Raw genomic sequence first — 18,733 nt, 5'->3', positions numbered from 1 at the left:
TCAAGAAAAATCTAATCTGGGAAAAAGATCCTTTGCTCCAAGTTATGTACACCCAAATCAGCAGCAACGCAGTGGGCTACGTGGAATATAACAAACAGCTCGGCCCAGGGAGCCACTCCCCTGCTATCGCTAACACCGCTATGCTAACGCTTACGGCGCTACGATAGTGTTAGCAACGAGGAAGCTATTAAGTATTGATAGCTTCCTGGGAACTAAGGAGGGACAATGCCCGATCAATTGACCTTTGACACTGCGCAGCGACGGAGAGAAAGGCAACACAGCCCCGGGAGAATCTACCGGCCTGAGGTACTCCCCCCACAAAACATTGTTTCGCTGTTGTGTATTTGCTGTCATGTTTGTGACGGGCTTCGGCAGTGTACCGATTTATTCCACCAAAACAAATCTGTACACTGCCAGAGCACCACTCCCGCATCCACAACACACACGCAGCAAAACCTAATGTTCTCCTCCTGGCGGACAGGTCGGTGTTCCCTCTGAAGAGCTCCGGGTGGTCTGCAGACGCTCTGTGATCTGGTTCCTACCCACCACTCCACACACCATCCACTTATTATCTCAACCATGTATCAAAGCATTCCTGCTCCGTGAAAACACAACTCACTGCAGAGCGCGGGCCACGCTCCCCCGGCCCCTCCCAGATGTGTGTGAGGAGGACCGTGTGTGTCGGGGGTGGGGTGAGTGTTTCCAGCGGTGCTGGTGTCGGGAATAGAACAGGGTGTGGAGCGCAGTAGGTGGAGGAGGAGGTGGAGGAATGTTCATGGAAACTGAAAGGGATCGGTCCCCACAAAACATGTGCTTACTGTGTGCGTGTGTGTATGTGCGTGTGTGCATGTGTTTGTCTAGTTTGTGTGTGTGCATGTGCTTTTGTGAGTAGTTTTGTGTAGGTGCGTGTGTGTGTGTGCGTCAGTGTGTTTGCGTGGGTGTATTCCTTGCATGTGTGTGCGCGGTGTGTACTCTGCAGGGCGTGTCCTGTGTGTGCGTGTCGCGTTGTGTCTTTGTCCTCTCGTCTCTCTTACCCACGAACAGGAAGCAGAGCCCCCCCAGGACGGCGCGGCGGTTCTTGACGCTGGGGGGCTCGCCCAGACTGATGCAGGGCAGCGACATCAGCAGCAGCACCACCGCCAGCAGCGCCAGGGTGGAGGCCGTGATCATCAGAGCCCGGGTGGTGTGGATGTAGGCTGCGGACGGACGGACAGACGCACCGTGCACCCATGAGATAGAGCATTGGTTCTCAACCTGTGGTACGCGTACCTCTGGTGGCACACTGCGCAACTTAGTGGTACGCAGAGGGGTCTCTCCGGACATAATATCCGAATACTAGTAAGAATGGAAATACATTGAACCATGATATCAGTAAGATGGGGTTTAAAATAAATGAAAGGAATAAATCTGCCTCCTGCGTGAGCTGTGCGTAGCTGAATAGGGCCGCAGGACTACGCTACCGTATTCTGCTGTATTTGATAACATCGGTCATAATGGTGGTACTAGGGAGACACACAGCAAGTTTGAGAACCACAGAGATAGAGGAACGGTACAGGTCTCTAGAGAAGAGGAGTGCTGAGTAGAATAGAATAGAATTTAATCGAATGCAATAGAGTAGAGTAGAGTAGCCCTTTAAGGCTGTGACTGTGATTAAGGGATCTACTAATTGAATTGACTCGAGAAGAGTAGTGGAAGTGAGTAGAATTGTATCAAATAATAGAGCGAGTATGCACACTACCTCTAAGCCTACAACTCACTAAAAACACTAAAACTCATTGATAACAAAATCGACCTAGTTTGTGATCTGATTCCTATAGCTGCTCAGCAATCCAGGTTATTATTATTTCAACGACCAATTTGAATGTGGGATGACAGGGGCTGCCAAATCACCTAATACACAGGTGAACTAAAGTATGTTTTACTCACGCAGAGACATTCTAAAGGGAATTGACTTCCGTAAGCATCCCTAGACGAAATCAACAACTGGGCCCCAAGCCGAGCAGCGCTTACCTGGCAGCTCCAGGATCTGGGTGAGGGGCTGGCACTCGTAGTGAGCAGAGGACACCGAGCACTCCGCCCAGGGCCCCTTGATTTTGCTCTCTTCGGACTTCTTGCAGGCGTTCATGCCGTATTTACACATGATGACCCAGTTGTTGGTGGAGGTGGCGACCAGGATGCACAGCCACCCGAGGCAGCCCATAAGGAAGCCGCCAACTTGCGGGCAGGCCATGGATTATAGATGATCGTTCACTGAATACGCGAAGCGAGAACGAAAACAAACGAGACTCGCAAATCCTAACCTCGAAAAGGGGAGAAAAAATTAAATCGTTGTAAAAAAAAATGATGTAAAAAAAATGTTTACAGGAGAATCCAATCCAGTACTGTGTGATCGCGGCTTCCAGTTGACTGAATAATTACCTAGTTACAGATTCGTTGTGACTATCTCAAGGATGATGTCTGCATTCCACCGGCCCAGTGCTTTTATATCAGGGACTTGGTTGATGAAAAAAAATACTTTCGTGAAACGTCAGCCAATCAGAGACTTGGGAATAACTATCCAAAAGAAGAAGGGCGTCGCTCTATCAATCTCTCTGGAAAGTGGTCTGCACTTACCCTGCCTCGGGCCCTATCATTCTCAACCTTTTAGAGCAGTTTGTTGGAGACGAAGGAATCTAAGGAGATCTGGCTCCATCTACTGGTCATGACGGGTATCGTCAGTGAAATATAAAGTATGCACACAGCAAATGATGACACATGTGACCCTAACCCTAAACTTAATCCTGACCCTAACCCTAACCCTAGCACCGCCGCGCTGCTCAGCATCGTGTCAGCCTCCGAAGGATGACCTCACCCGGGACCAGGAGAGGACCAGGTCTCAGGTTCAACATCCAGTTACTTACGCCCCGAGCAAGACTTCCCCCGAGGGGGGGGGGGGGGGGGGGGGGGGGGGGGTATCGTGACCCTACGCCACTTAAGCGGGAGTTTCAGTCCGTCTGTGCACCTTTTCAACGGTGCGCCTGCAGCCAGAGGGGGCAACAATATGCCAATTCCCCACACAATGTTATGGAACTTCATAGAAAATCGCTTCGCGGCGCGGATGATTTTTTTTTTCCGACTGCTCGTGGCGCCCCCCACGTAATTTGGCGCGCCCCACAAATATGGCGCCCCGGGCGGTTGCCTAGTTCGCCCGTGCCTAAAACGCCCATTGCCTGGTCTGACCGGGAACCATGAGCGGAACAGGTCTGACCGAGGTCCAGGAGCGGGTCTGACCGAGAACCGGGAGCGGAGCGGGTCTGAGCGGGTTAACTGCTTCACTCGGTTACTTTCTCTTTCAGTTTTGCCGGTTCATTCAACGGCTCCCAGAACAGTCGACTCTCACCGTGTTGATAACGCCCCCCGCCCCGCAGCACTACGGACACACCCACACCTCGAGCACATCACCGGAGAAACTGAGTTCTATTTCATTAATTAAATAACCATAATTGACTTGTGTTGCTTTTTAATCATATGTTTTTGATTCTTTATGAATTTCTATGTCTGTTTTTAATACTGTCCTGTACTTTCGGTTATGACGACGCCATTTACTGTTGAGGGCGTTGTTTTCCTATTATCATATTCATAATTCACCCAAAGGCGGCTGTGGTCAGCGACCCGCGGTTCACCGGGCGGCCACACGGGGGCGCTGCGGTCCTGTTGATCTCCTCAGCACCATGACCCTGTCACAACAGTAGGCCAGAACACATGGAGTCACTCTATATGTCCACCGACATACTCTATATTTACATGTATATAAACAGTATAGGCTACTATATATTTTATATTTTTAGTGAGTGAGTGAGTGAGTGAGTGAGTGTGTGTGTGTGTGTGTGTGTGTGTGTGTGTGTGTGTGTGTGTGTGTGTGTGTGTGTGTGTGTGTGTGCGCGTGTGTGTGTGTGTGTGTGTGTGTATGTGTTTAATCTGTTGAACACCGTGGTCTTCTCGGCCTCTCTGGAAGCTCTCCTGCCCGTTCTGTTGCTTCACTTATTTCTACTTCAACTCTTGTTGTCTACCTGGTAACTAATGACGCGTCCGCCTTTCTGAATTCCCATTGGTCGAGCGGGTCCGCCTCCTCCCTCCCCTCGAGTCCCGCCGGTTCAGACCTTCAGGAGACCAGACGACCATCGTCCACACTCAGCATGGGGGCGTTGGGACTGCTGCTGCTGGGGCTCCTCTCCGGGGGGTCTGCAGGTAGGACCCTTCAGAGCGTCTCGGTCCCAACTATATATAGAACCGGAACTAGGACTATAGTGGTCCCGAGGCCGTGCTTAGTTTCGCTTTCTTTCCTGTTAGTATTAAACTGCGTTTGTGTACAATCTCAAACTCGAACAATTAATCCACAGGATGATTAATCATTTACTTGTTCCGATATTTAACCGAATTTTCAGAAACCAGTTTGCGTTTTGTTTCGACTGCGTTTCATTTTGGGTCCGAGCTGAGAAAACGAAAGTTAGTCTGAGATTAAACCGGATGATGATGTTGGTTTTCTGAATCTGTTCTTAAAGTCAACAGATGTGTTGGTTTATCAGAACCACTTTCATACTGTTCGACCCTACTCACTTTAATTCTTTATCCATTCATATCATCATATCAACCTAGCTATCAACACAGATAGCTAGGTTAACCCATTCCCCTTTACAACACAGATAGCTAGGTTAACCCATTCCTAGTTGAGTGGAGGATTCAAATGAAGCTTAGACAAAGCGTTTCACTGTTACCTGAAGAGAAGGCAATACAGTTAAAACAAATCCTCCATGAATGTCCTGTAGACAGGGGGCGGAGCCACATGCTGGGGGGGAGGGGGCGGAGCCACATGCTGGGGGGGGGAAGGGGGCGGAGCCACATGCTGGGGGGGGAGGGGGCGGAGCCACATGCTGGGGGGGGGAAGGGGGCGGAGCCACATGCTGGGGGGGAGGGGGCGGCGCCACATGCTGGGGGGGGGAAGGGGGCGGAGCCACATGCTGGGGGGGGTCTGTCTGTCTGTCCGTCTCAAGTGATGTACAGCATTAACCTGTCTGTCTGTCTGTCCACAGTGATTCACTCTCTGAGGTATTTCCACACGGCGTCGTCTGGCCTCTCATCCTTCCCAGAGTTTGTGTCTGTTGGGATGGTGGATGAGGTTCAGATTGTTCACTATGACAGCGTCAGTAAGAGAGCCGTACCCAAACAGGCCTGGATGGACCAGGTCACCAGAGACCACAAAGACTACTGGGACAGGCAGACTGGAATATATCAGGGTAACCAGCAGTGGTACAAGGTCAACGTAGAGACTGCTAAGAAGCGCTTCAACCAGACGGGAGGTATGGTCATACATTATATATGTACACACACACACACACACACACACACACACACACACACACACACACACACACACAAAAATGTACTATAACTAAGCACGCGCGCATGTGCCCGCGCTGGTGCACGTGCTGACCCACACACACACACACACAGGGGCACACGCAGGAACGCACGCGGACACACACACACACACACACACACACACATACACACACGCAGGAGCACACAAATGAGCACACACACACACATACACACACACACACACACACACACACACACACACACGTGTCCATGACTACCAACACACCCACATGTCCAGAGGCTACAGTAATGACCACAGGGGGCATCCCATAATACCCCTAGAGCAGCACCCAGACAGACAGACAGTTAACCTTCAGACAGACAGACAGTTAACCTCTCTCTCTGTCTCTGTCTCTCTCTCTCTTTCTATCTCTGTCTCTCAGGTGCCCACATTGTTCAGAAGATGTATGGCTGTGATTGGGATGATGAGGATGATACTACTGATGGTTATAGATAGTATGCCTACGATGGAGAGGACTTCATAGCGTTTGACCTGAAGACCCTGACCTGGGTCGCTCCAGTGCGTCAGGCTGTCCCCACCAAACTGAGATGGGATCAGGATAGAGCTGATAATCAATACAAGAAGAACTACCTCACCAAGGAGTGTGTTGATTGGCTGAAGATCTACCTGGCCTATGGGAAGAGCACTCTGCAGAGAACAGGTAGAGTCACATGACCTGGTGGGCGTGACCGACTCATGTCTGGTGGATTAAGTGATACACTACAGCAGTGGTGGCGCCCCCCCCACCCCGTGGGTCGGCTGTCTTCATTACCAACCCCACTCACACTCGGGCTATATTGCTTGAATATATATATTTTTTATTATTAAGCAGATTTAGCCCACTGCTATAAGCAATAGGAGGCTGGTTGGATAAGAAAGAAACACGACGACATCAGCATTGGTTGTAATGTATTTTTTTTTAATCAAATGGAACATTAAATGTAGGCTACATGTAATTTTATCATGGACAAAAATCATGTGCACTTCACGTGAACAACATATTCACATCAGCTGAATAATCAAGTGAATAACAGTTAACTATCAGACCAATCGCTAAACAGACCACCAGCCTTAGCCATTAATAAAGCTATATTGTAAGACACCAACATCCCGCTTTCACTTTGATCGACGTTCCGGGCGAACAGGACGTTGATTGTAGGACGCCTTGAACGCTGATCCCTCTGACACTTGAGTAGGCCGGATCTTTGGATGCCTTGTCAGGATGTTTTTTAAATTAATGTTCCTGTAACCGCGAGGGTTTCATGGCCTCATTAGAGAAAACGTGATCTGAGAGCAGGCGCATAGGTGAACTACTGTTGATCTCTGAAGGAATAAATCCATCATTTATGCAATTGACATTTTACTGTGTGCACTTTTTCTTGCTATCCGCCATGTTTCATTGTGTTGTGTTGGTTATTGAACTGTTAACCCGTGAACTTGGGTTATGTTTATCAGCGTTACTATAGAGTTCATGACGATAGCTGATGTAACGGGAGTCCGGGCGTGGGCAGGACCGAACCGTGCTGTATGATCACTGTTACACTGCGCATAGACAGTGAAAAGTAGCTGAGACGGTGGAGGGGTTAGGAACCCATCAATGAAAATAGGCTATTTATTTCAGTTACCCTATTTTTACACCAGAAAGATTTGAAAACCATGAAAGTTTAAAATCAAAAAGATTTTAAATTCCCTCTCTCCCCCCCTCTCTCTCCCCCCCCCTCTCTCTCCCCCCCCCCTCTCTCTCTCCCCCCCCCCCCTCTCTCTCCCCCCCCTCTCTCTCCCCCCCTTCCTCTCTCTCCCCCCCTTCCTCTCTCTCTCTCCCCCTCTCTCTCCCCCTCCCCTCTCCAGAGCGTCCGCGGGTGTCTCTGCTCCAGAGGAGCCCCTCCTCCCCAGTGGTGTGCCATGCTACAGGCTTCTTCCCTGACAGGGTGATGGTGTTCTGGAGGAGAGACGGCCAGGAGCTCCATGAGCAGGTGGACCCCGGGGAGGTCCTCCCCAACCACGACGGGACCTTCCAGGTCAGCGTGGACCTGGACCTCACGGCCGTCCCACAGGAGGACTGGGGGAGGTACAAGTGTGTGGTCTAGCTGAAAGGCATCGAGGACATCTCCACCCCCCTGGACCCCGCCCTCATCAGGACCAACTGGGGGAAGACCGGGAGAGACGGAGGTAGGGAACACACCTCACCTCCACCTCACCTCCACCTCACCTCACCTCCACCTCACCTCCACCTCACCTCACCTCCACCTCACCTGACCTCCACCTCACCTCCACCTCACCTCACCTCCACCTCACCTCCACCTCAACTCACCTCCACCTCACCTCCACCTCACCTCACCTCCACCTCACCTCACCTCACCTCCACCTCACCTCACCTCACCTCCACCTCACCTCACCTCACCTCATCTCACCTCCACCTCACCTCACCTCCACCTCACCTCCACCCGTCCTCCACCTCACCTGACCTGACCTCACCTCCACCTCACCTCACCTCCACCTGCCCTAACCACCCCCCCTGCCGTCAGCTGGACCCTGGAGACCCCAGCCTGGTCCTGGTCTCAGGACCAGGCTGGGGTCAGGGTCAGGGTCATGACCCTGAGCTCCAGGACTCCTTCTATTGGCCCAGTGTGTAGACGTTGTGGGGCTCATGTATGCAGCAGCATGTGTCTTCAGGCTTACCTTGGGGTGTAAGCTGATGGAGGGGAGATGACTCCCAGCTGACACACCTGATCTCCTGCTCTTGATTCCCCTGAAGGGCTCCCGGGGGCCTTCCCCGTCGCTGGCTCTGTGGTTGGGGCCCTCCTCCTGGTTGGAGCTCTGGTCCTGGCGGGAGTCTGTTGGTACAGGAAGAGGAACGGTGAGTGAGCTGACCCCTGACCCCCACCTGCCCCTACTTCCTGCCCCCTCGCTGCGTCCCTTCCTAGACTCTGATTGGTCGTCGTGATACTCTAGCGGTCTGGTTGTAGAAACCTCTCCGTCACTGGATGAAGAACCTCCTCTAAGGTCCAGGCCCCAGTGATGTTGTGGCTTTAAGAATATGAAAGTAAACAACATGAGGATGTTCACCACTGTTACACACTGATCATTTCTCCTGGTCCTTAGATTCAGCCAAACGTCCAGCAGCTGGTGAGTAACATGTGTTTTTACTGCAGTTCTGCTCTCATGATTAACAATACTACCAACACAGAGACCATGGTGACTTGTCTGTGGACTATACAGCTCTGTAGATCTAGATACACCTAGCTATGTAGATCTAGATACACCTAGCTCTGTAGATCTAGATACATCTAGCTCTGTAGATCTAGATACACCTAGCTCTGTAGATCTAGATACACCTCGCTCTGTAGATCTAGATACATCTAGCTCTGTAGATCTAGATACATCTAGCTCTGTAGATCTAGATAAACCTAGCTCTGTAGATCTAGATACATCTAGCTCTGTAGATCTAGATACATCTAGCTCTGTAGATCTACATACTGTTAATCGAGATAATCCAATAACCACAACGACAGTTGATCAAGTTGAAACGTTTACTGAAAGTTAGCATATAACATGCACAACCATGGCTGCCGCCATTATTCCCCGATAGAACAGCCAGCCAACCAAACTGCGCACGCGCAGTAGATAACATGCAACTTAACAATCTCCCCTTTTTCTTTAAAGAAAAACATTTTTTCAAAACCAAGAACATTTTTCATAACGAAGGACTTTTTTTTTTTTTTTTAAAAACTAAGAACACTGTCCAAGAAATAGAACATCAACATAGGTTATATTTTAAACCTACAACAGCTAAACAGGTATGATTAAATGACAGTTTTAATGACCAAACTAACTGTAGTCTATTGTCAAGATCATTTAGTCCTTAAGATGCAGGACACCTTCGCTGAGGGCCCTCAGCAGACTTAGTGCAGAAGTCCCTGTCTTCGTCAAGCAGTTAGCAAGCTGTTCCTTGGTAGGTAACCACATGATCTGCTGAACAGCTCCAGAGTGCATGAGCTCCTTAATACTGCTGATTTCGAGGCGGAGTCTCTTTTCTGTGACACACTTTGTAGACTTGACAGCATCAAGAAGAGAATGGTTATCCGTTACACACACAATGGGCAAATTGCTGTGTGTGCAACCCCCAGTGGTAAGCTCCGAGTAGATAGTAGCTAGAAAAACTCCACTGTCGATCCCATCTGCAAGTGCCAATGTCTCTCCTGCTAACGTACTCCGTACAACTCTCCTGATGCGTTTTGACTGCCAGCATATTGGTGAAAACTTCCCATCTTCTCCCATAAGCATGATAAAATGTCCACCCTGTGTTCCTCCATCTGCAAGGTTCCCCATTGAGGAATCACTGAACACGACTAGTTTGAGGGAACAGTTTTCTCCCAAGTACTGAAACCTCAAGATCACCTCTTCTGATTTTAGTTTTCTGATGAGTTTGTTTGCACAGTGCAGGGTTTGGACAGTAGCATGCTTTGTGTTAGATGCCAAAATGGATATGTCACACATTACATCCGGTCTGCTCTGTCTTGCTACCCACAATATCTGGCCAATCTTTGATTTAAGCATGTCAAGCTCGATTTCTGTTAAAGGAGCCTCACGCTGTGTTGCTCTGGTGGGGTCCACATGAATAGGTTGAAGACTTTTTATGTATGTACTTTGTTGTACCTGTATCTCATCCTTCAGGGAATGAACCTGCATTCCAATGTAGCTGAAGCTGTGGTGTTCTTCACGTCCAACTTGAAAAGCATCTTTCAATTGGGGGATGACAGCTGTGGAGAACGCATGTGAACCACCCCAGATAAAGTCATCCACATGAGCTGCAAGGATCCCCATTACAGCACAGGAATCATCCAGCCAGTAGAATACTGCTGGATCAACTTTTGACACAGTAGCTCCCAACTGCTGCATAGTGTCTTTCACTCTATTGTACCAGTACAAAGAAGCATCTGTAAGGCCATAAACACACTTTTTCAACTTCCATACAGTTCCTTTGCACTGTGCTTCTTGGGGTGGGCGAATGTAGACATTTCGGGTTAACTCTTTACCTTGTAAAAAGGCTGCTTTAATGTCCATGGAGTTCAGCTGCCATTTATTTTGACATATGACAGCCATGATCATCTTTAGAGATTCTGAAGCACATGTAGGCGAGTCTTTGGGAAGGTCTTGTGTGTTTCTTTCTTCAAAGCCTCTCGCAACTAGTCTGGCTTTAGGTACAATGCTATCAGGTGTTTCCTTGAGTGTGCACACCCACCTTGTTGAGATGCATTTCTGACCCTCATCTTTTACCTCTTCAAATACATCATTCTTTTTCCAGTTGCTGAGTTCAATGTGTTTGGCAGGTATGAAGGCATCATCATCCACTATCAGTATGTCATCCTGATTGTAGTCAGTACATACCTTGGCATGCTCAGGCAGAATAACTTGAAGATCTTTAATTTGTCCTAAGTCAACTGACCTTGTTGTGCCATCAGTTTCCTCGGGCTCACTGTACTGCACATTATAACAGTTTTTGTGTTTTCCAGTGGCCTTTCCTGCCCGGCTGAGAATTTTTCCAGTGTGGGTTTGGCCACTTTCATTGTCTGTGTATTGAACCAACTATCCAGCTTTCAGCCTCAGGCCTTCACAAGTCGCGGTTGAGTTTATCTGCGACGTGACAGGTTGATCGAGATCACCTCCTCCAGGCTGTACTGATGCATGAGAGGGTTCAGTGTTATCCTCAGCATCAAGGTGTTCATCATTTGTCGGTTCCACTTCCTGTAATTCATCGTCACTGTCATAGTTATGATCATTGAGTCCAACTGCTGGTGTCATTGTAAGTTTTTCATTGACAATTATTCGATCTCCCTTTGTATTTTCTTCCAGCTCTGGGTGATCCACTTTTCTCAGCCTAGACTGGTGCACTCGAATGTAGGTTCCCCCATGTCTGACAAAAATCACCACACCATCTTGGCCGATGACTACGCCTGGACCTTTCCACTCGTTACAGTCTACTCTCTTATAGTATACTTTGTCCCCCGTTTCATATCTGTCATCATTGGGCCGGAGTTGTTTGCGAAGGGCTCTTCGGATCCTCTCAGAGCATTCGGCTTCCGTAAACGCTCTTCTTGATGCATGTCATGTTGTGATGTGTTGGGCTACCCAAGTATTCAAACTTGTTTCCAGAGCTGGTGGCTTATCGGTAAGGGTTGAAGGCAGATTTGGGTTCTGCCCAAACACTAGTTGGTAGGGGCTGTAACCATGTACATTCTGCATCGAGTTTTTTGCCATCAAGGCCCAATCCAGGGCCGTCTTCCAATCACATTGGTTGTCTTTCTTCACCTTCAGCAAAATGTCAGTCAGTGTTTGATTATGCCTTTCCAGCAGGCCGTTGCTCCATGGGCTGTATGCTGCAGTGGTTTTCACTTCAATGTTAAATTTTTCAGCCATGTCCCTAATTTCTTCGTTGTTGAATTCACCTCCATTATCACTGAGTAACCTGCGCGGAGGACCATGGATACTTATCCAGCAGTGAATAAAGTGCTTCACTATCTCCCTGGGTTTTTTCGTGGTGATAATACTCCCCGCACTGAAGCGTGTGAAGTGATCAATAGCATGGAGATACCACACTCCCGGTTCAAGCTCATGCAAGTCCACAGCAATAGTTTCATTGTATGTTGAGGCCATGGGCAAACCCACCACTGGTTTGCGTTTTGGTTTGCTGTACCTGATGCATGTTTCACAGTTTTTTACAATGTCTCTGAGTATGGTGTTGCTTTCCTCATCATTATTACCTGCACAGGCCAGTAGTTTTTGTAGTCTTTCAACTGAAGCATGTCCAAATTGTCGATGCAGTTTCAACAGGACTGTCTTTTTCCCCTTTGTTGTCATGTTTTCTGTCACAGCGAGAACTTCATCCTCATCGTTTTGGGTCTCACTTTCTTCTGCGTCACTATCATCTCTCAAGTTCACACAATAATGTCCTGAAGATGTCTGTTCAAGCTCAACAGGTTGTTCAAACATTGTCGCTTTGTCATGCGCAATGTCCAAAACTGCACTTGCTCTTTTCAACAAAGTCTTGATTAAAAGCATGGGTATATCTGCAGGGACAACTTCTGTTTCGATTTTGCATTTTGTCTGTCCTATCTTGACTGGAATAATCACTTTCCTCGTGGAGTGGACCACTTTCCCATCACCAAACCTGAAAGGTCTTGCACTCTGTTTGTCACTAACTTTTTGCAACTCACTCTGTGGCAGTTCACTGATGTAATCATCAAGCCATTTTTCCCCACACACAGTTCTAGTACAGGCTGTGTCAATCACAGCTGATCCCAAAGCCTCCACCATGAAGATTTCTGTGTCAGACAAAACGTTGGAAAACAAAGTAATGTTGCATTCTTCAACATCATTTTTTATCCCCTCATCCTTTGTCAGTTTTACATATTCCTTTTTGTTTGGACAATCCTTTGCCCAGTGGTAAGTACTCTGGCATACTGCACATCTTGTTCTCCTCCCATGTTTGTCGAGTGGGTTTGTGCCCTGAAACACCGTTTGTAACGGTTGCAAGTTTGACCTACCCTCTCGTCTGCCTGTGTATCGCGTGTAGTAGGCAGCATCTTCGCTCATTCGCAGCGCACTGCTGCCATCTTGTGGTGTAACGTTATCGCCAAAAATTCTTTTCAAGGCTGATTTTACGTCAACAAAAGAGACGCTCGGGCAAGCTGTTAGCGCCAGCTGCTTATCTTTCACATTAAGTCCCGCGGTATCTAGTAGCTTGAAGGCTAACACGGCATCCGGAAGCTCCATTTTAAATTTACAGAGCTTGTTGTAGCGATGTTCAAATTCGATGATGTAATCCACCATTGAAGTAGCGCTTCCTCTAGCGATCCGATCGAACTCGGTGTAAGCCTCGTACTGCCGGTCCTTTTCTTCTTTCAAAAACAATGAGTCCAATTTAGTCATAAGTGTAGTCATTCCCGTGTCGGAATTTAAGTCGTCAGCAGCAATTTCCAGAGCACTAGCCTTGGCTCTCCCCTTTAGCGACAAGGTAACCGCCAAGGCTTGCTTCTTTTCATCCAGTTCTGTGACGAGTCTCCATATTGCGATCTCATTTTTCCAGCTTTCGTATGACGTCTTCTCGTCAAACGGGGGCGGAACTTTGTAATTCCCAGCAGCAGCCATCCTCTGCTACCAATGTTAATCGAGATAATCCAATAACCACAACGACAGTTGATCAAGTTGAAACGTTTACTGAAAGTTAGCATATAACATGCACAACCATGGCTGCCGCCATTATTCCCAGATACAACAGCCAGCCAACCAAACTGCGCACGCGCAGTAGATAACATGCAACTTAACACATACACCTAGCTCTGTAGATCTAGATACACCTAGCTCTGTAGATCTAGATACATCTAGCTCTGTAGATCTAGATACACCTAGTTCTGTAGATCTAGATACATCTAGCTCTGTAGATCTAGATACATCTAGCTCTGTAGATCTAGATACATCTAGCTCTGTAGATCTAGATACATCTAGCTCTGTAGATCTAGATACACCTAGCTCTGTAGATCCATTCAGCTCCTCACCGTCTGCTTCTTGCCAGGTTCTGACACCAGCTCTGAGAACCCTGAGGGACAGAAACATCTTCTGGCCCCGACCCCTGACCCCAAGGTCAGTATTCTGTGACATCACAATCTTTTGGAGGATGGGTGGGAGGGCACTTATATCTTCACAGTACATTACTGCAGTACTTCATGAGAGGAATATATATAGTACTTCATCACAGTAATATATTTTGTACTTCATCACAGTGATAGCAATTTTGTAATAGTATTCATCAGTGATAGTAATTTTATAACAGTATTCATCAGTGATAGTAATTTTATAACAGTATTCATCAGTGATAGTTATATTGTGAAAGAATTCATCAGTTATAGTATTATTATAACAGTATTCATCAGTAATAGTAATATTATAACAGTATGCATCAGTGATAGTGATATTGTAATAGTATTAGTTTTTTCGCAACTTGGTCAATTTTTAACCCTAAAAAGATTAATGGATTTGAAATATGATTGCTATGTATCGGGTGTTAGTGTGGGTACCCTGTTTCAATGGCTAGAGGCTAGCTGCTTCTTTACTCCCGGTCTTCAGGTCTTTACTTCCGGTAGAAGCTAAACACTAACAATAATGCTTCAACAATCTTTTAAACCTGATGCTATCTACACAAACGATATGCCATATGAAAGAGACCCCACGGAGTCCAACGGTACAAGCCCTATCATGTTGTGGGCTTATGATGAGGTAGTGAGCAGTGACGTGCTGATAGATGGTTGAAGCTGACCTGTGCTCCCTTGGTGTTTAGAGCTGAATGATGAAGAGGCTTCTCGTTGGAGGATTGATCATCATTCATAATCCTGACCATCAGGCGTGGGGCTCAGATCGCCTCAGACTCAACGACAACACTCTGACTCACTTTGATTTGGAAAACAATCATTCATCCCTAAGAAAGCTTAAATGAATGAAATCATTATCTACTCTTATTACAGTATAACAAAGTGATTATGACCAAATAAAATCACTGTCATATTCCATTAAGTTGCGCATTTGATAATTTGTTGAGTAATTGGTTGACTCGCCAATCTGTAACTAATGCTTTGAAACCATGGCAACATGATCTCCCTCATGAGTGGCCATCTTAGTTAGGATGTGGTTGCTCACCGCATAACGTTTATTTAACGAGTGGGTTTACATTTACATTTAGGGCATTTAGCAGACGCTTTTATCCAAAGCGACCTACAATAAGTGCATTTGTTACAATAAGTACATTTGTCATAAGAAGTGAAACAATATATCGCTGTCGGTACAGTAAAGATGTTCATAGAACCAAGTGCAAGTATTACAATCGCTAGGCTAACCCATTCCCCGTGTAAAGCAACGATAGCAACTACTGTAGATGCTACACAATTAAGTACCTTGAATAAGTGCAATGTACAAGTGCCAGGACGTACAACATTCAATGGTGGCTGTGCATTGGTTTCTATGCAGAGTCGAGGTGAACTCTGAACAGGTGAGTTTTGAGTCTTTTGCGGAAGCTGGTGAGCGACTCTGCGGTCCTGACATCGGTAGGGAGCTCGTTCCACCACTGAGGTCCCAAAACAGAGAAAAGTTGTGACTTCGCTGATCGACCTTTGCTTGCTCTTAGCGATGGCGGTACCAGACGTCCAGCTGAGGTAGTTGAGCGGAGGGATCGAGCTGGGGTGTGTGGCTTTACTAATGCTTGGAGGTAGGCAGGGGCAGTTCCATCGACTGCCTTGTATGCCAGTACCATCATCTTGAATCTGATGCAAGCTATTACAGGGAGCCAGTGGAGGTCTCGGAAGAGGGGGGTTACATGTGAGAACTTTGGTAGGTTGAACACGAGGCGCGCTGCCGCATTCTGGATGCGCTGCAAGGGTTTACTCGCAGAGGCAGGGAGTCCAGCCAGGAGCGAGTTGCAGTAGTCGAGGTGGGAGATGACCAGTGATTGGACTAGAAGCTGAGCTGCTTCCCTTGTGAGGAAGGGCCGGATCCTGCGGATGTTGTAAAGTGCAAATCTGCAGGATCGGGCCACCGCAGTGATGTTTGCGGTGCAGCATAACTGATTGTCCAACACTACACCAAAGTTTTTGGCAGTTGGAGAAGGAGATACAGTGATGTTCTCAACAGTGACCAGTAAGTCCATGTGTGGGCAATCTTTCCCTGGTATTAGGAGGAGCTCAGTCTTGTTGAGGTTAAGCCTCAGGTGATGGGCAGTTGTCCAGGTGCTGACTTCTGCCAGACATTCAGATATGCATGTTGCAATCAGGGCTTTGTCAGATGAGGGAAAGGAGAGAAATAGCTGAGTGTCGTCAGCATAGCAGTGATAGGAAAAGCCATGGGATGTAATTACAGAGCCCAGAGATCTGGTGTAGAGGGAGAACAGAAGAGGCCCCAGTACAGAGCCTTGAGGGACACCTGTATCAAGTGTGCAAGGTTTGGACAAGGAGCCATTCCATGTTACCTTATAAGTGCGATTCATCAGGTAGGACGTGAACCAGGAAAGGGCAGATTCAGCTATGCCAAGCTCGGCGAGAGTGGCGAGGAGGATCTGGTGGTTCACAGTGTCAAATGCTGCAGACAAGTCAAGGAGAATGAGAACCGATGAGAGGGACGAGGCTCTGGCCGCACGGAGGGACTCAGTCACCGCGAGGAGAGCCGTCTCAGTGGAGTGTGCTTTTTTGAAGCCTGACTGGTGAGGGTCAAGCAGGTTGTTAGATGAGAGATAGGAGGACAGTTGGTTAGCGACGGCACGTTCCAATGTTTTAGAGAGGAATGAAAGAAGAGATACCGGTCTGTAATTCTGGATGTCGGTGGTATCAAGGGTTGGTTTTTTGAGGAGAGGCTTTATTGAAAGACGTTGGAACAATGCCCGAAGTGAGGGAGGAGTTAATAAGTGCGGTTAGAAATGGCAGGATGTCGTTTGACACAGCCTGGAGGAGGGAGGAAGGGATAGTGTCAAGGGGGCAGGTTATGGCATGGTTAGATGTTATAAATCTGTTGACCTCGTCTGAGGTGAGAGGGATGAATTGGGTAAAGACAGAGGTGGGGGTGGGGGGAGGGAGGATGGTGGCAGTGATAAAAGAGGAGCTAATGTCCTTTACTTTCTGGGTAAAGTAGGTAACAAAGTCATCAGCAGTGAGGCAGGAAGGAGGAGGAGGGGAGGGAGGGTTGAGGAGGGAAGAGAACAAGGAAAACAGTTTCCTGGGGTTTGAGGCGGAGGAGTTGATTTTGGTCCGGTAGAAGGCAGATTTGGCTGTTGACACAGTGGAGGTGAAACCTGAGAGAAGAAAGAGATAGTGAGATAGATCATTTATAATGTTTAAGATGTTTAATATGATATTATTAGGTTTATTAAGGGGCCGAAATCCAGACCGTTGATTCAGACTGATTATATATATATATATATATATATATATATATATAATAATCATCATGTCAGTCTTTTTGGAAAATATTTTAGAGTTGCTGGAATACACTGGTTTTGTGGGATTTATAATTATAACAAGCTGTTTTTTTTTTTTTGTTTTCAACAAAGTTTCCAACTTCTGCTTATTTCATGTTGTGGTAGACTCTAGATCAGGGGTTCTCAAAGTTTTGACAGCTGAGGGCCAATTTAGGAACCCAGAAATTGACTGAGGGCCGCCAAAGGAAAAATAATTAGGCGGGAAACGCCGTTAGCATCCCGGTGGTGAAAAAAAACATTGCACCCTGGACCTCTGTGAGTGAGGTCAAGTGAGGACTAAATCAGGAAACTGAGGTTCATCCTTTCAAAGTAATGTACAGTCGGATTAAAACTAACAAATTAAACATGATTTACTTGAAAGCTAGAGATAGTCGACTTTTCTCTTTATATTTATTTATTTTTGTTTAAATTAATATTGATATAATAATTAAAAAGAAAAAAATAATAATCTTTTTTTTTTTTAACTTACATCTGTATGTCATTGCGGGCCGCCAGGAATGTTTCTGCGGGCCGCACTTTGAGAACCAATGCTCTAGATATAATTCACCATACTGTGTTATTGACCTGTTTTCCAATGTACTATCTCCTGTGTCATAGGGATGCTGTTTCTTTAAGATCGCACAACCTGTTTGTTGATATGGCGGTCAGCGCGAAGTTTGAATTCAACGGTTTTGGTTGAATGAATAAATGATTAAAAAGACTTGGCTAACTGGACAGATCATTTAGATACCTGAACGTAACACTCATGCTAACAACAACACAAGCTTGGCTATAATCTGTGATTTCAGCCCATAGAAACCGTGTGTATAAACTTTTCGGCGCACATTTTACAGGCTTAACGGAATCTTCACCTTTTCAGGGGAGTTCCGATGTACCAGAGCGATGCTGTTTAGGGGTTTTAACTGAAGCTTGTAGATGAAAACGTCCTGAAACTAAAGGCATTGTGTATGTTTGGTGTAATGAGCTCACAGGAGTCCCAGCGTTCTGCTCTCAGCGCTTTATTAAAACATTCCTGGACACGACGCTCGGTGATCAAGAGTGATATGATGATGAGAGTTGATCAGGAGCCCGTCCTCTGGCTGGGTCACATGGGGCTCCAGGTGGGATGTCAGAGGTCAGAGCCCGTCCTCTGGCCAGGTCACATGGGGCTCCAGGTGGGAGGTCAGAGGTCAGAACGTCCTTCCTCTATCTGTGGATCAGCTCTGAGACGTCCTCCTTACACACCTTCACCAAGCCGTCCGCCTTCATGTGGTACACTACCCAAACACACACACACATACACACACATTATACACGCACAC

At 47.2% G+C, this 18,733-nt stretch overlaps 1 protein-coding gene and 1 pseudogene across 2 annotated transcripts in view; one reads left to right on the top strand and one right to left on the bottom strand.

The window, feature by feature from the left end:
• LOC307086585 (claudin-11-like) overlaps positions 1-2,584 on the bottom strand; it is a 3,383-nt gene extending 799 nt beyond the window's left edge. Inside the window, exons 1-2 of the mRNA XM_079751839.1 lie at positions 2,011-2,584; positions 1,035-1,196 (exon numbers count right to left, since the gene is read on the bottom strand). Of these exons, the coding sequence (XP_079607965.1) occupies positions 1,035-1,196; positions 2,011-2,230 (382 nt within the window). The 5' untranslated portion in view covers positions 2,231-2,584. The remainder of the gene's footprint in view (positions 1-1,034; positions 1,197-2,010) is intronic.
• Positions 2,585-4,113: 1,529 nt separating this feature from the next.
• On the top strand, positions 4,114-14,982 carry LOC307086638 (class I histocompatibility antigen, F10 alpha chain-like; annotated as a pseudogene). Its single transcript, XR_013812823.1, has 8 exons — positions 4,114-4,227; positions 5,070-5,336; positions 5,802-6,080; positions 7,268-7,588; positions 8,175-8,276; positions 8,522-8,545; positions 13,992-14,059; positions 14,754-14,982. The product of XR_013812823.1 is annotated as a class I histocompatibility antigen, F10 alpha chain-like (transcript).
• The last annotated feature ends 3,751 nt before the right edge of the window (positions 14,983-18,733 follow it).

This window comes from Pollachius pollachius (genome assembly GCF_949987615.1).
Source record: "Pollachius pollachius genome assembly, chromosome: 15".
NCBI lineage: Eukaryota > Metazoa > Chordata > Actinopteri > Gadiformes > Gadidae > Pollachius > Pollachius pollachius.
Note: the sequence above shows the minus strand (reverse complement) of the source record. Positions and strands in the feature narration are given on the sequence as shown.